The following is an 18058-nucleotide window of genomic DNA, read 5'->3' on the forward strand; positions in this document are numbered from 1 at the left end:
GCAATGGTTCAAATCTATTTTTGTCTCCCTTGCTGTTGGAGTTCTTCTGCTCCTTCTTGCCTCTTGCTGCTTACTTCCTCTTGTCCGCTGTCTCATTGCTCGTGTGTTCCGTTCTGCTCTATCTAAAGCTTACCTCCTACGTCAAGAACAAGTTTTTCTTCTGGCCCCTGAAAGTGATTCCGAAGTTTAACCTGCCAGATTCCTTTTTCTGCTCAAAGGGGTCGAGTGTGGAATGAAAAAAATACAGCTTGTCCCTGTGACATGTAGCAGTTACAGCTTGTCCCTGTGACATGTAGCAGTTACAAAATGTGTATGTGACATTTCTATGTATACCCTTGTGTGAGGTACAGAGTGTACTGGGTGAGCAGGTCAAAGGAATCTGCCAGCAACAAGTCTGTTACTATAGTTCCTGTTTGTCTCAGAATCTGCTCTTTAACCAGTTTTTTATTATAGTTCCTGTTTTTAAAGCTCCAAATAAGGTTACTTCTTCTTTTTTATTTTGTCAGCAGTAAGAAATATGTACCGCCGCCTCTATTTTTGGAAATAATGATATCATTTTGCTCGACTCTGTAAGCTATAAAAAAGCAAAGAATTTCCTATACGAGAGCTTCTCTAGTCTAGGTGCAATAAAGTGTGTTTTACTAATTAATTTTATCTGGTGTGAGACTCCTACTCTGTTCGGCAATAACTCAAGAGAGAAAACATCGTCCACAAAACCTAAAATGGATAATTTTCAGGTTGTCACATTTATCTCTTAAGTGTTTTATTAAACCATAAAGTGCATGATGAATCCACAAGGGTGTAAATGGAGACAACTTAGATGGAGAACTGCTGACTCTTTTGTCATGTGCATCTTATTGTTAATAAGGAGCCATTAAAAACAGTGAATGCTGTTTAAGGCTGAAATAAGCAATTTAGGGTGGGGAACCTTAACAAGTGAGACCACTAAAATGAAGCATCAAAATGACACTTGAACAATAAGTGCTACCATAGCAATAATTGAGTTCTCATTAAGAAACTGGGTTGGAACAAAAAACTGCGGCCACTGCGGCCCTCCAGGACCAACACTTCCCACCCCTGTTTTAGACCATTTTAAGGTCAGTGATTATGAATATGATGTTATTTGTGATTTTCGATCCTTTACTAAGGATCTAGTCCTCTACAGATCTCTATCAGAGGGTGAGAAATGACAAATATCTGTTACATCTGAGAACATTTAGACTTTAAATATTTAAATTGAAACACACATTATAAAATTTCAAATATCTGGCACAACTATTCTTGTTTATTATGTATTTCTGCCTCATCAAGTAAATCATTACATTTCTTATGAACACACCAAATTAGGGTGTCTTATGCTAATTCAGACTTTTTTCTAAAGATACATTTTTTCTGAACTTTGTCATATTATCTCTGAGACACTACATTATATAGATTTACGTTTCACTTGTTCATTACTTTTGTTTTTGGACTTGTAAATGTATTTTATCAATATGAGTTTGTATTACAATTACGCCTTTTTCTTCTAGTAATGGCCATTGCCGTCTTCTACACAAATCATTATGACTTGGATGTCTGATGTTATGAGAATGCCACCATAGGTCACATTAAAAGATGTCATCTGCATGATGCTATTTAAGTCAGAACCATGTGGAACTCAGTATCTGAGTTTGCGGATGTTTCCATAATCATTTGTGTTCTAAATCTCTAGGTTTCTTTGGATATTAAAACTTTCTGACTAGGTATGTTTTACATTTTTGTTTGGCTTATGTATTTGGTTTTGATGATTGTCTTTTGATTTTCCTATTTTGACCTTGGTCTTGGTCTTTGTACCTTGCCCTTTGTCCTGCCATTCTCCATCACTGCAGCAGAACACTCTGTCACCCTGCAACACAGTAATGATATCTTTAAATCAGAATGGAACAGATATTTTATTACTAAGCCTGTTTATCCAGTGCAGGGCTGCTGGGATCAAAGGCTACTTTTGAGCACAATATATAAAAGAACAATAAATACAACAGTTAATTATCACCATAATTATGGGCCCATCCTTTCATTTTCTAGAATGATTCTGAAATCCAGGGCATAATGTGCCAGAGTCTATCCTTGCAGCACCTGGGGCTGGGCAGGAAGCAGCCTTACCAATGATGCCAGTGTGTCTCAGCATATACTCCCACAAACCCACAACAGGTCAACAGCAGACTGCTTACATTCAGAATTTATTAGAAAATTATCCATCCATCCATTTTCCAACCTACTGAATCCGAACACAGGGTCACGGGGGTCTGCTGGAGCCAATCCCAGGGCACAAGGCAGGAACCAATCCAGGGCAGGGTGCCAACCCACCGCAGGACACACACAAACAAACCAAGCACACACTAGGGCCAATTTAGAATCGCCAATCCACCTAACCAGCATGTCTTTGGATTGTGGGAGGAAACCCACGCAGACACGGGGAGAACATGCAAACTCCACGCAAGGAGGACTCGGGAAGCGAACCCGGGTCTCCTAACTGCGAGGCAGCAGCGCTACCACTGCGCCACCGTGCCGCCCTTTAGAAAATTATGTTTATCGTTATTATTCAATGTTTGAATTGTTAAGTTTAAAGAACCATCATTCTGTGTATTAATTTATTCCCTGCATTTATGACATTCATCGTCTTTACTAATCTGGTGCATTATATCTGGATAATGTCTGGATTTAAAAGCCACTGATATAATTACAACCAAACTTTAAATGAGTGACCATTAGATCTTCAGGATGGTTATTGACCATGTTGGGTCAAAAAGATGTTTTGAATGGTAATGTGTGTTGTCGCAGATGGCTGGGGGGGGCGACCCGGCAGGGACGCCCAGGAGGACTGGAGGAGGGCTTATGCCTCCCCCTGACCATGTGGGGGTGACCGCCCTGGTGCCTTTGGGAGCCACGGGTACAGAGCTTTGAAACTCAACCCTGTAGGGGCCTGTGGTCACCGCCAGGGGACACCACAATGCCTTGGGAGCCCTGGACCTCAGCAATTCCGCCACTCCCGGAAGTGCTAGGGGGAAGAGGAGCAGGGACACTCGGAGTGCTTCCGGGGATGCAGCCGGCACTTCCGCCACACTGGGGCGTGCCGGTGGAAGATTGCCAGGAAAAACCTGGAGCACATCCGGGTGTGTATAAAAGGGGCCGCCTTCCTTCACATGAGGACTTGAGTTGGGTGGAAGAAGGACAATGTCTGGGAGGAGGCAAGGAGGCGACCTGAAAGAAGAAGGCATTTGTTTGGTGGCCTGGACTTTTGGGGACTTTGGGGTTGTGTGCTGCACTTGTAAATATTAGAAATGGTAATAAAACGTCTATTGGGTGACATTGACGTGTCTGCCTGTGTGTGTCCGGGCCGGCTACCACAGTGTTTAAAAGGTGCACTTTAAATGCCAATTCAACCAAACAGAGAATTATTAGAAAGAAGACATAAACATGCAGATTTGTGAATTAGATACCAAACCATGACCGGAGATTTTCCTTTGCCCATCTACCTATCGACTGATATGGTGGTGTAATAGTACTGCCATTTCAAGGATTCAGCATCCCTAACCCTGTTGTGGTCTGTGCGAAGGCTGCACCTTCTCTCACTTATAAGTACTCTGGTTTTCCTTTTATATCCCCAGAGACACACAGGTCAGGTTAACAGATTCCTGATTGCATTTGAATCAGCAACTATGTATGAATGGGCCTTATGTAGAGCTATTTCCTGACATTCGCTCAGTGCTATAAGGACAGGCTCCAGCATGCTGCAACCCTGAATTGGAATAATAAAGTCTGAAAATGTTATGTTATATCTTTACCATATACTGTAAATAACCATAGTGATTAGATACCTGCGGAAAATCCTTCAACACTTCAGACATCTCATTGCCTCGCTCTCCACAGCCCACATAAATGATTATGTCACTGTTGGAATACTTGGAGAGAGCCTGAGAAATTACTGTTTTTCCACATCCAAATGCTCCTGGGATAGCTGTGGTGCCCCCCTGAACACAGCTAGATATGACAGACAAAAAAAAGAATTTTGAATGAAATTATTAGATTTGTGTGTGTCAGTTGTAAATACTGCTTTAGGTATCATACATTGCTCACAAAACTTAATGCATAACTCATAAAATTAATCTAATTAAACAATGCTTTATTGTATATTGTGCGTTTCATAATGAGCCTGAAACACTCTCCTGAAAGTTTTCAACTTTTGCAATGTGTAAATTTTTCTTCCTACAGTTGATTATACAGTACTTTATTTATATTGTTCAGACTCACCCACTCTCTTTTTCCATAGCTCCTTCCGCAGCACAATGGCAATTTAAGCAATTTAGCCAATCACAAGCCTTTCAGTAACTAAACAATTATCAGTAGATAATTCCAAAAATATTCATGACTTTAGTTGTCTCCTGGCTAAATATCTGTACTTGCAACCAGAATTATACAGGTTCTAAATATATCCTTCATTTCTTTTTTGACCCATAAAAAGCGAATTTCTACAAAATGCTGCACTATAATCCTGTCATGGATTGCTGAGTATGAGCTATGAGGGGAGACCGAGGAGAAAAGTTAGCAGCTGTTGCTTCACGTCATCAATATGAGCACAGTGGCACAGATGGATGCTGGTTACACATAAATTTCACATTAATGTAAGATTTTTTTACTTTTTACATTGGGGACCTACTGATACTGACTTCAAAAAGTTTTTAAAAAGGTAAGCTAATAAGGATTGAAGTGCCATTTTGGAATGAATGGTAAATTCTCCTTAAAACCTGTCTTAATTTTTTATATATGTCAAGCCCTGAATGATGTTGTATATTGAAATGAATGATTCATTTGGGTTCTAAATCAATCAGTAATGAAAATTTGAGTAACTCACGGAAAAAGGGAATCCAGAACTCTCTGACCAGTCAAAAGTGGAAAATTAGCTGGCATCTTTTCCAAGACTGGACGAATCTGACGTACAGGCCAGACCTGCATCATAGTAAGCTTCTCCTTTACTCCATCAAAGTCCAGTTCCAGTACTACATCCTATAAGAAAATAAAAAAACGACAAGCTGATCCCTAATACAATATTTGCAGGATAGTATTTTTTATTAATTTATGAATTTAAAATATTGTTAACATCTTTCTTTTAGCAACAAAGATAGCCACACTCAATTTTTTGAATATCTTATCTAAAGGGATGCATTATAATCCTCATGTAGGGATGTGCAATATTTGACTTTTCAATAAAACTCAACATCAAAGAGATGAGGATAAATCATATACCAATATTTTCAAGCAAACAAATCATCACAACTAAGTAATCAGAGATTTTGTATTTAAAAAGAACTTGACCTGTATAATAAACACACTGAATGGCTTATCTCCAGTTTTCTGTCAAATTAACCAGGGTTCCTATTCTACAATACGCAGGTGGTATTCACATGTGGTGCCTTCTTGTTCTAATAATCCACGATGGAAGTGTACTACACAGGGACGTTTCTATATAAAGTGTTTTATATCCATTACATTCAGTATAAAGTTTCTCTTTTTATATTTCTAGGACTGGAATGTCATGTTTATATTTCTCTTTCACGATTCTAAGTATCTACTTGTCCAGTGTTCACTATTGTGTATAAGCTTGTGTTCCACATGAAACAAACCCTATTTTGGACAGATGTAGTGTCACCCATTGCTATGTCTGTAATCGTTTTATAAAAGATGCTTATAGCATGACAGAAAGATGTTGTAAAGGGGATCAAATTTTGCCTGTAATGTCACAACACATTTTAGGTATCCTAGAACATGATTTAAACATTTCTAGCATATCTGTCTTTACATTTTTGTTATATGCCTAACTTGATCAACCGATCACAGTTACTGCAGGTTTGGTACGCTCTTGAAATACCATAACCCCTGTCACACACGTGCGACTAGTAGTGAGCTGAGTGGACCAAGTGGAGGTAATTACCCACCAGGCCAGGGGGTGGCAGGTTGCACTTAACCTACCTCTGTTATCTTTACAAGCCAAAAATGGGAAAACCTGCCTGATGCAACGACACTCCCGGTTCTGGGCCCTAGACTGAAGTCATTTCCGGTTCCGGCCAGATGACATCACTTCTGCCTTTCAGCTTATAAAGCCGCCATCTTTCCTCCACTAGTCAGTTAAGTTGAGAACTCGCAATAAGGCATAGGAGTGTTGTAAAAAAAAACCTTTTGCATCCAGGAACAATATATGGGTGGCTCCTCCAAACCTTTTTGTGTGTGTCAAGGCTATTCATTTTATATCAACATCACTTTGCAGGAAATGCACATTTTTTTATTTAGGAAGTTCCCTTATTCAAAAAATATTTGAAATATCATCAAATTTTTTGACTATTTTTTATGTGTTTTCAATCAGTGGTTGACTGACTGTTATGAAAAATTCCAGTATTTGTAGCAGTGTGACTTATTTTTCAGAAAATGCTTCAAGTTTATGTAGTTAGCAAAAAAAGCATCTACATTTATTTTTATTTTTTTACATTATTTTTGAGTAATGGCAGAAATAAACAATTCACCATCAAGAAAACCTCAACTGACATTTATAGAGTGCCATCTTTAGCCTCTGTTTAAATGAGCACTGATGTTGCTTTTGTGTTTTATAAATTTGCACTATGTAGCACAAATGTGCTGCAATTTAGAGTGATAGAGAAGGTTGTGTTAAACCACCCCTCAGCTTGATTCTCTATATAATATATTTTAATAATTGATTAAATACCATTGAATGCATATGTCATTTGTTTTATGGCACATGATGATTCATGGACCACCTTTGTTTTTGATTAATAAGTTGCAAGAGGGCCTTTTTTCTCCTAAATTACTCTTATGTTGTTCTCGGTGTTATGAACAAGCTAACTCTCCTTTTAGTGTCCTATTGTATTATATTACTCCTAAACTGGCACTTTTGCACCCAACTAGTACTTCTTGGTGCTAATTACAAAGATTCTCACTTCACCAGTTCCAATTCATGATGAGAAAAGAAAAGGGTTAGACATTGGGTTTGGAAATAGAACCCAAAAACAAACACTGCTTTGGAAACAACTAGCAAAATCCCACAAAATCAGAAAACCTGGAACAAGAAAATCGACTCAGTCCTGATGACAGCACTGAATGAAACCTGCAAGCAAGTTCAAGGCTAAATACGGAACTTAATTGTAGGCATCAAAATAATTACAAGAAATAGAACATGCAAATGTTGTACCAGTGTGGAACGTTAGTGCAATTGCATGTTGTGTTTGATGGCTACTAAAAGTACAGTGAGAGGCAATGGACAGATAACAACAGATTAGTCAGCAAAGACAAGACTCTGATGGAATGAGACTGAGAGAGGAAGTGGGGAAGAAACAGATTGGATTGAAACCAGTCAGCAAACATATTATCACTGTGTGATACTCTAACCAAGACATGCAAAGACCATTATCATACAAGTATACATGCCAACTGAGGATTTAAAATAAAAAACACACACACACATTTTACAATGAACTACAAAATGTCATTGGCAACGTGCCAGAGAACTAGAAGGTCACCAGAAGAAAAGACAGAAGCAGCAAAGTGCAGAATCGCTGAGTCAAGAAAGACTGCTGAGCTTATAAGACAGACTTATAGGAATGTAAGGGACTGAGGCACCTAAGCAGCAGACAGAAACAATACTGAAATGTATTGCATTTTCTGAGAGGTATTGGGAAAAATAAGCATCTCAAATATCTCCATCAAAGACAAGAAACATAATTTTTTATTCAGCAAGGAACAGCAGGATGCTCAATTTCTTTGAACATTAAAGAATTGCTAAACCAACCAAGCATCACTAAAATCTATGTCTTCAGAACCATCAGACCATCAACAAGCTGGATGTAAATCATCAAGCAAAAGAAGTGGATAATGCAATCAGAACAGAACATCAAAACCACTAGCCTAGATCAAATCACAACTGCATTACTGAAGCATGGAGGAGTAGTATGGCAGCAGAATTCATAAGACTGCTAAACGTACAAGTTAAATTAATAAATCCCTAAAGGTTGAAGGAAAGGAGTAGTCATCAATATTCTGTAAAAAGGTAATCTTACTGTCTCATTCCAACAATGTGCTGTATGGTGGCAATTAGCCAAGCAGTGGTCCTGAGATATGAACCACTGACCTTTGGATTACCAAAATGCAATGACTCTGGTCTCCTACCCCCTGTGGATGTTTTTAGCATCTAACCAATGTGTTTCCATGTGTAACATGTCAAGCTGAGCTCTCTCCCAGTCTTCTGCGCATACTATTACCCCCACTGTTTATAATAATTGGAGAGACATCACTCTTTTCTCAGTATGTGGTAAAGATACAAGAAATAATCAGAGCTCCATTATGGTAATTCATGCAAAGATCAATTCTTTACACTGCGCAACATCATTGAACAGTGAATTAAATTCCTATGACCACTGGCCGAAACCTTCAACTATAAATAAGACATTTGACAGCCTACATCAACATGTACAGTGGAACATCACTAGAAGTTATGATATCCCTCTTCACTACGTCACTACTTTTTATACAAGAAGTCCAGCTGCTGTGTGCAGACAAACAATGACACCACTGATTTTCTCAGCAAGTCAGCATTAACATTGGCTTGAGGCCACTCTTCTTCCTCTTGGCTACTGACTTTGTCATTATGAAATTAAAGAGTAAACTGTAAAGTGTGGGCATTTCATGGAAAGATAACACATGGCTTACAGATCTTGACTGTGCAGATGATGTGAAATTGATAACTGAAACAAATGAATTCCTGCAGAATGTGACCACTAAATTGGAATGAGGAGCTGCTAAAGTTGGTCTTAGAATAAATAATGAAAAAATATTAGTTATGCAGATCAGATACTTTCAACAAATACAGATCAAGGTCACACACCAAGCAATAAAACATGTGTGACAATTCACCTGCCTTGTCAGCACAAGCATAATAGCAGTATTGATATAGAAGTCAACTTCAGAATCGGCAAATCTAATCCAGTGTTTCAATGATTGTGGCCGATTTGGAATGCACCATCTACCAACACTGTAACTAAATGAACATTTATAAACAATTCTCATGTCATCAATGATCTATACAACATGGAAAATCACTGTACGAAAAATGCAGAACCTCAGCATGTTCCCTCAGCATATTTGGTGTTACATTCCACTAGTAGGTAACTAATAAACATCTTATGTCAAGAAGTGGAGTTGCAAGGCAGCAAGACATTTTGGCAGAGCTTGTCTACCAGATCAACAACATCTAAAGACTGCAATATGATGGATGCCATGTGAAGGACAATGGTAGGTGGACAGATCATTCAAGATGTGAATCCAAACTTTCAAAGAGAATTTACAAGTACATTAAATGGAAAGAAATCAAAGCTAAAATAAATCTCTGGAGGGAGATTGCTGCCCAAAGTGTTCACTTGCACAAGTGAACCTAAGTCTGAGTTTTACATCTCATGGGTCTCTTCAGTTGCTCCTCTCAAGCTTGGTTACTTTCCTACATTTGTACCTTATTGACAAATACCTTGTTCAGAAAAAGAAGATCTCCACAGTTTTTGCTGTACTCCTTAATGTCAATATTAGCAATAAAGAAAAACTTACTGTAATATCATACTGGCCCGGTGGTGCAATGTATGTCACTGTACCATGGGTTTTGGGTGGAATCATAATCTTGTTCTTGATGAGTGAGTTCTCCTGCACAATGCCATAGATATCTCCCCCTGCAACATGAGACCCTGGCTAAAAAAGAGAAAACAAAGAAATGGGCATTTGATTTCTCAAACATGCTGTCTGGAGAAATGAGAATCTCCAATCTCTTCAGTTAACCCACCTATCAATTTAGGGTTTCAGTACAGAGTTTAGTGACTTTCATTTTCCTGTTGAGCCTGTAAACAAGCAGAACTAACATATAATTCAGATGTAATGTTGGAAGTCAAAGGAAATGCCCAATGTACCCACCTGATTGTAAGTTGTTTTGCATTAGAAGTTACGAAAAATGAAGCAAAATGAAAGAAATTTCAATATACCACTTCATAACACATTTTAAAATAAAAAGGACGTCCTTTAGTCCATCAAGCACATTTCATTAGGTATCCATTTGTAATCCAGCTGTTTTGTGTTCATATCTCTGCTTCAGCTACATTTGATTTGTATTTAGCAGTTTTTACAATGTAGTCTAACATTTTATCATCCACCCATTTATTATTAAACTCACATAATACAGTTTAGGGCAACAGGGGGTCAAACCTTACACTGACATCATCAAGGGCAAGGCACTAACCAACACATTATACGGCACACTCAAATCCACTGACCAAAGTCCATGTTAGAGTCGCAAATTAATACAATGTGTACATCTTCTGGATGTGAAAGGGAAAACTAAAGAACATGGGAAAACCAGCCACACCTATACTGAGTCACACAAGGTTATTTTAGAGTCACCTATTAATGTCATACACAATGGCATAGAGGACAAGTCGGGGGGTCTCCAGATTCAATGGCCTACCTCATCAGGTCTACACAAAGCCAGCCACAAAAATATATATCCATTTTTGAAAACAGAAATAAATATTTTGCGACATGTTAGGCAAAACAAAGCTGTGAGAAACCGGTCTGTTCCACTGCATGATGTTATAAATTAAGGGATTTAGTTGTTCAATAAACAAGCCCATTATTAGGATGATCTTGTGGTAGTGCTATGAACTGGACTTTAATTCAGAGCATTCAGCAGGAGTGCACAGGGACCAATTGGAGATCAGCTTTAAAAGAAGTCGGTGTTTAACTTTAGACTTCAGCAAGAAACAAAGTGGTCCTGGTGATGCTGCAGCAGTCGTTGTCGTTATATACATCACATAAAGCAAAATTTCTGTGTAATACTACCATGGTTTTTTTTGCAGACTGCATATCTGCATATACTGCAATTCTTATGCTTAAACTATGCATATCTTAACTGTTAAATTCTCCATATCTAATTTACTGTGTATTTCAAAGTATCAAATTAAAATATTAGGATTCAGTCAACAGGACTCCACACTATTAGCACAGGACATTTTGCACAAAGATCATGAGCCCACTAATAAGGGTTTGTCAAGACAGAAATAACAATTGGAGTATCTGAACAAATATAAGTAAAAAATAAACAAATAATTCTATCCAAGCAAATTTTACTCTACTAAATTTAACTTTTCAAATGTGAAGTGTCACACACATGCATATGGGAGGCAGCTAAAGGGCTCAAAAAAGGGTAATACCAAGCCGGACCAGAGAGTGATATAGTGTACTGATCCTTTCTCTTTTTCTTCTACAGACCAACCATGGGCCAGTTGACGTCACTTCTGGGTCAGGGCCTGATGACATCACTTCTGGTTCTTGCCCTGATGATGGCATATTCCCTGTCCGGCTTTAAAACCACCATATTTTGTATGTCTCCTCAGTTCTGTTTTGAACTAATGTCTATAAAGACCAATTGTTCAAATCTTTGCCTTTTTTCAGCCATTTTTCAAGTTGGCTGTCCCAAACCTTTTTGCAATGTTGTTTGCATCATTTCACAGAAGCTAATATTAAGTTGTGCTTAAGCAATTCAATTATTTGTTATTCTCCCAAAATGAGGTACATTATTTAATTTGTTATTTCCTAACAATTTAAAAATAAAATTATGCCACCATGCCTGAGAGAACCAAGAAAAGTATTTTCTACATTACACCAATTTTTTTTTTGTCAACTGGCACTCCTTTGTCTTTCTTTAAACCTGCATGAAAGTAGTAGCTCTGTAGATAAATTAAGCAAGAGGTTCATCTTAATTACTGAACTGTATAGACCCTTGTCTATATTTTCTGTCCACCAGCAGGTAAAAGGCAGAATTAACAGGAGTGTCTGTATGACTGCTTAATAATAATTAGATAAATGACAGCATCATATGCTTCATCAGGTATTTTCTATGGTGTGGCGGCCCTCAACCCAGCAAATAAATGCAGTGTTGACTGACAGACAGTGATGGCATGTTTATAACAAAACAAAATAGAGAGTTTCAACTGAACAGAGCCAAACATCCAGTATTAAACCTGCTTCATCCAGTTCAAGGCACATAATGTAAAATATTAAAGCACCTACAGAATAAACTGGTTGTGAACTTACTTAAGCAAGTGTAGAATGCACCTATAGAAGAACCCCTTGTACTGGCCATTTCCTCCTATCCTTTCAGCCTGTAAAAATATCCATGCCCTTCCTAAAGATTTTCTCTTCCATCCAGATACTGAAAATCATCCCTCTCTGTCATAGACCCGCAGTTCTTTTCCTACCAATCTAAGCTACTCTGACAGGGGTGAGCTTTAAATACTTATTGATGGGTAACTTCCAGACTTGCAATACAGTCTATTATGGTGTTTCCCTTTACCCCAAACCCCTATCATAATTTATTGCAGTAAAAGAATGAAAAAGTATTCAAGAATTACAGGCACCTACTTTGATACTGCGTTCCGGACTGAATTCCCACTTTGCATCTCGAGAAAGTGCTCCAATGTTAATCCCACGTGGAATGTAGATACTATTGGTCAAATGACTGATGTCATGAAGAGGCCGCTGGATCCCGTCAAAGATGGCACCCATTATTCCAGGTCCCAATTCCACTGATAGGGGTTTGCCAGTTCGGAGTACAGGGTCACCAACAGACACACCCGCTAAAAATAAAAGGTTAAGGAAATTTCATCTGTTTATTGACTTGTTTCTTTAAAAAAAATGCTGTTAAACATCTCTGCTTTTATGTATTATGACAATCATCATCATTTTTCATTTTAAATCACAGTAGTAACATGGTAAGCTGGGCCAGTCAGACATCCCTCCAGCATGTCATGGTTGATCTTCTACCATTGGGCTGTGCTGAATAACCCTTCCAGGGGAGGCACCCAGAAAGCTATCATTCACAAATATCTTCAACTGACTCCTCTCAATCCAGAGAAGCAGCATTTCTACTTCATCAGCAATCTATACAGATGCAACCATTAGGTTCACTCCTAGATATCAACCATAACTCATTTGTGGCTTTTATGCTTTCCATGATAATCACAAACAGGAGAAGAGGCAAGACACATCCTGGCATAGTCCAGTTCCCACACTGAATGATTTTATATGAGCATTGAGCACTGAGAACTTGAGGTCAACATTCCCCCAATGCTAAGAACAGCCTGGGAGACATTTTCGCCTTCATTTCCTAAGTTGTAACATGGCCTGCCAGAACTTCTTTGAGGCCATCCAAAGACCATTTTCCACTGCTTCATCAAACTTCACCCACTCAAAAATGCTTTGACCCCTATAACTGCCAGAGCTACCTCCTTTTTGGTGTGCTGGTATCCCTCTCTCTTAAATCAGGAGATCCTGCTAACATTTCACAGAAGGCATTTTTTAAAGTAAGGTTCCCAATCCACAAGTGTTCATCAATGAGTTCTTAGAAATCACCTTAGTCAATGGGTTGGCCTCTCTGGCAGGGTCCTAAATTGATTTAAAATTGATTTAAATCCTACCTGGCAGGTAGAAAATTCTAGTTTCTAGTAATTCTAGTTAGTTGTGGTAATTACAACTCAAAGACGTACGATATTCTATATGGTGTTCCACAAGGCTCTATCCTGGGTCCTCTGCTCTTCTCAATCTATATGCTTCCGTTAGGTCAGATTATCTCAGGGCACAACGTGAGCTACCACAGCTATGCTGATGACACAAAGCTGTACTTCTCAATAGCAAATGATGACACCGACTCTCTCGATTCACTAACACAATGTCTTACTTGTATTTCTGAATGGATGAATAGTAATTTTCTCAAGCTAAATAAAGAGAAAAATGAAATTTTAGTGATTGACAACAATGGATTCAATGAGGTTATCAGAAATAAACTTGATGCATTAGGATTAAAAGTCAAGAGGGAAGTAAAAAACATCAGTTATAACTGTTGACTGTAACCTGAATTTTAAATCGCATATTCATCAGACCACTAGGATAGCATTTTTTCACTTAAGAAACACAGCAAAAGTTAGACTTCTTATATCATTGAAAGATGCTGAGAAATTAATTCACGCTTTTGTTTTCAGTCAGCTAGATTACTGTAACGCACTCAGGACTACCCAAAAAAGACATAAATCATTTGCAATGAGTGCAGAATGCAGCTGCTAGAATCCTAACTAGGAAAAGAAAATCCGAACACATCTCTCCAGTTTTGATGTCACTACACTGGTTACCTGTGCCATTCAGAAATGACTTTAAAATTCTGCTTATAGTTTATAAAGCCTTAAATAATCTCGCTCCATTTTATATATCAGAATGTCTGATACCCTGTATTCCAAATCGTAAACTTAGATCTTCAAATGAGTGTCTCCTTAGAATTCCAAGAACAAAGCTTAAAAGAACTGGTGAGGCGGCCTTCTGCTGCTATGCACCCAAAATCTGGAATAGCCTGCCAATAGGAATTCGCCAGGCTAGTACAGTAGAGCACTTTAAAACACTGCTGAAAATGCATTACTTTAACATGGCCTTTTTATAACTTCAATTTAACTTAATCCTGATACTCTGTATGTTCAATTCATCATATTCATAACTATTTATGGTCGCTCTAAAATCCGTACTGACCCCTACTCTCTTCTGTTTCTTTTTCCAGTTCCCTGCGCCACCACCACCTACTCAAAGCATCATGATGCTCCAACAATGATGGATGGATTAAAAGGCAGAAGTCTACGTGACCATCATTTTCAAGTCCTTCCGTGAGAACCCTAAATCCAAAGAGGATTGTTTCATTTATGTTAGGTAGAATGCCCAGAGGGGATTGGGCAGTCTAATGGTCTGGAACCCCTACAGATTTTATTTTTTTCTCTAGCCATCTGGAGTTTTTTTTTTTTTTTTTTCTGTCCACCCTGGCCATTGGACCTTATTCTTATTCTATATTAATTAATGTTGACTTATTTTATTTTCTTATTGTGTCTTTTATTTTTCTATTCTTTATTATGTAAAGCACTGAGCTACTGTTTGTATGAAAATGTGCTATATAAATAAATGTTGTTGTTGTTGTTGTTATTCTCACTGCACCTTCTTCTTCCTCTTTCAGCTGCTCCTGTTAGGGTTGCAACAGCGGATCTTTTTTCATATTACTGTCACTGCACCATTCGGAGTACTTATATCACTGTATCTGAGTGTGAATCACAGCTGTACAACAGCTGATCGGAAAGAGAATTATTGGTATACAGCATCAAGCACATGCTGCCTCAGCCGTGCTGTCTATTGAACTGCTCTCATACGGCAAATGTTTCAGAGCCTTTCCTGTACTGACCTCACAATTCAGAAACAGCTTCATCCCGAGAACTATAAACACACTTCACACACACTTCACACATCAGTCCATCAAGTGCTCCTTGTAGAACTGTTTGTACTTATAAGTACAGTCACCTCACTGTAAACACGCGATACAGTTATAATATTGCACAACCTGAGCCACTTTATAAAGCAGGTATTTACATATGATGACAATATAATTTTTGAGATGAAATGCAGTAAAATATGTTTATTATATTATACAGATAAAACTTTAACTTCATTCAAATAATCTATTTTGTTGATAATTAAACATGTGAGGACACGGTGCCGCAGCGCTAGTGAGCCGCTGGCACTCCAGTGACAGATTATTCCTGCCTCACGATGATGCTGATGCTGACGCAACACTGGAAGGATAGATGGATAGAATAATTAAACATGTACTACAAAGATATTTCAATGTTCCTTAAAAATTTTGAAGAATCGGCATTCTAAGCTTACAGATGGCTTAACATCTATTACAGAGCCGATTGTATAGCGATTGGGTATTTGGAGAAAGAAAAGTAAGGACATTGGAGGTTAGTACATTTGAAAAAGACAATACTGCTACAATAAAGTATTTAGTCGAAGGCCAGGCATGGTGCAGCAAGCATCTTGCTTGAGACATGAACAATCACTGCGCCACTGTGTTCCCATGTTTAATAGCATGCTTTAACTCCTAACATCATGAAAATGATAGCACATATACATCTCAGTATTTTAATTATTTAGAGAGCTGTAATATCACAAATGTAATGGATTCTGTGTCCTGTCGGAGGAAGGGAAAGCCTGGAAGCACATAGTGATTCACGCACTAAGAGCACATAGAAGATCAAATACAAAACAAAGCATTTAACGTGCTATTTTAGTTATGATGGGATTTGAGAAACTGGTAAATTGAACAATTTTAAGATGAAGTTTATGATGTGCTACTTTAATGATAAAATAAACTATGTGATTAAAGTGGAAATTTCGAGATTAAAGTTGACATTTTATGCTTTGTTCCCACTGTGTGCCTTTTTTTTTCTCTGCACCCTAATAAGCTTTCATATGACACTCAGACGGTGGGCTACGACTCGCCTTTTCACAACGACTTTGATATCTGACAGCTTCTTTTTTATTTCGGGCACTGTACGACTTTGTGAACTTGAGCTTTTGAGTTTCTCTGACACACTATGTCACTCGATCAACTTCCTTTTGTTGTTTACACCAAAAATTCTATTTTCCCTGATGCTTTTGCCATTGCTATTTCACAGAACACTGAGCTTAAGGACTATTTATATTGATTTGCGTATTCAAAGAGGCGTATTTCTAGGAGGAGTTAGAGTGGGGCAGCAGGTGCGTACACGTGCGTTAATTTTCACACTGACCGGGATTTATGTAGCGGAAGAACATGGAAGCTGGTGTTTGCACAGATTTATGCATCTGGATTGTTTTGTGCGTAAGCACATTTCTGCTTTGTGTTTATGTCATGTTATAGTGCAAATTCTACTCACTGGCGTTTTGCATGAGGGCCCATGTGCACTTATAAATAACTTTGGTTTGATTATGGAGAAGTAATAGCACAGAAATTTGCAGAAATCCATAAAAATCCAGTAACTATTTACTAGACAATTTCAGATCAGGAATTCTTATTCATGGTTCACCAGGGGCCTCATGTATAAACAGTGCGTATGTACAAAAATGTTGCATATACCCGTTTCCACGCTTAAATCGTAATGTATAAAAACTATACTTGGTGTGAAGCCATGTACATTTTCACAGCAGCTCAATCCCTGACATACGCACGTTATATGCTCGGTTTTGCAAACTTGTGGCACCAAGCGTCAAAGCAGTGCTACTGTTGCTGTGAGGTTTCCCTTTAATTTTTAGATTCACATCCTTGACATAGCTTTATCAAAAACACTGAAATGAACCGCATATCGTTTATTAGTTTAAGGCATCTGATAGTAATCAACCCATAACCATATAATGATGCACAGAATGGGCAAACAATTCCAAATACTATAGCTGCTTTAGTGTTGTCACTGTCAGTGCCCCACTCAGAGTATTTAACCCACTGTATCTGAGTGTGGAATCACAGCTGTACAGCAGCTGATCGGATTATTGGGATACAGCATCTAGCACATGCTGTCTCAGCCATGTGCACAGTCTATTTGAGCATCTCCCATACAGTACGGCAAATGCTTCAGAACCTATCTTGTATGGACCTTGTGCTTCAGAAACAGTTTCATCCCATGAGCTTTAAACGCACTCAATCAGTCCATCAAGTGCTCCTGGTAGAACTGTTTGCACTTATAAGTACAATCACCTCACTGTAAACTTGCACTACAGTTATGATATTGCACAACTTGAGTCATTTTTATAAAGCGCGTATTTACATATGATGATGACTGGCTTCTAAGTCAATTTAAATTTTCCAGCGCTATCTTCTAGGAGCTCTTCATATCATTTTTAATATGAAATGCAGTAAAGTATATTTATTAAATTATACAGATAAGTTTTAAACTTCATTAAAATAATGTGTATTGTTAATAATTGAAGACATGAGGAGACGGTGGGCAGTGGTAGCGACGAGCTAGCTCCCCGTTCAGGGATTGTTCCTGCCTCACGGTGTATGCTTGCTGAGATTGTCCCTGGATGGACAGATGGATGGAATAATTAAACATGTACTATGAGGATATTTCGATGTTCC

At 38.2% G+C, this 18058-nt stretch overlaps 1 protein-coding gene across 1 annotated transcript in view; it reads right to left on the reverse strand.

Moving 5' to 3' along the window:
* LOC120542060 (V-type proton ATPase catalytic subunit A-like) overlaps positions 1 to 18058 on the reverse strand; it is a 55426-nt gene that overhangs the window by 26190 nt on the left and 11178 nt on the right. The window contains exons 4-7 of the mRNA XM_039774178.1: positions 12499 to 12713; positions 9640 to 9777; positions 4892 to 5043; positions 3858 to 4020 (exon numbers count right to left, since the gene is read on the reverse strand). Coding sequence (XP_039630112.1) covers positions 3858 to 4020; positions 4892 to 5043; positions 9640 to 9777; positions 12499 to 12713 — 668 coding nt within the window. The remainder of the gene's footprint in view (positions 1 to 3857; positions 4021 to 4891; positions 5044 to 9639; positions 9778 to 12498; positions 12714 to 18058) is intronic.

Source organism: Polypterus senegalus, chromosome 13, assembly GCF_016835505.1.
Source record: "Polypterus senegalus isolate Bchr_013 chromosome 13, ASM1683550v1, whole genome shotgun sequence".
Classification (NCBI taxonomy): Eukaryota; Metazoa; Chordata; class Cladistia; order Polypteriformes; family Polypteridae; genus Polypterus; species Polypterus senegalus.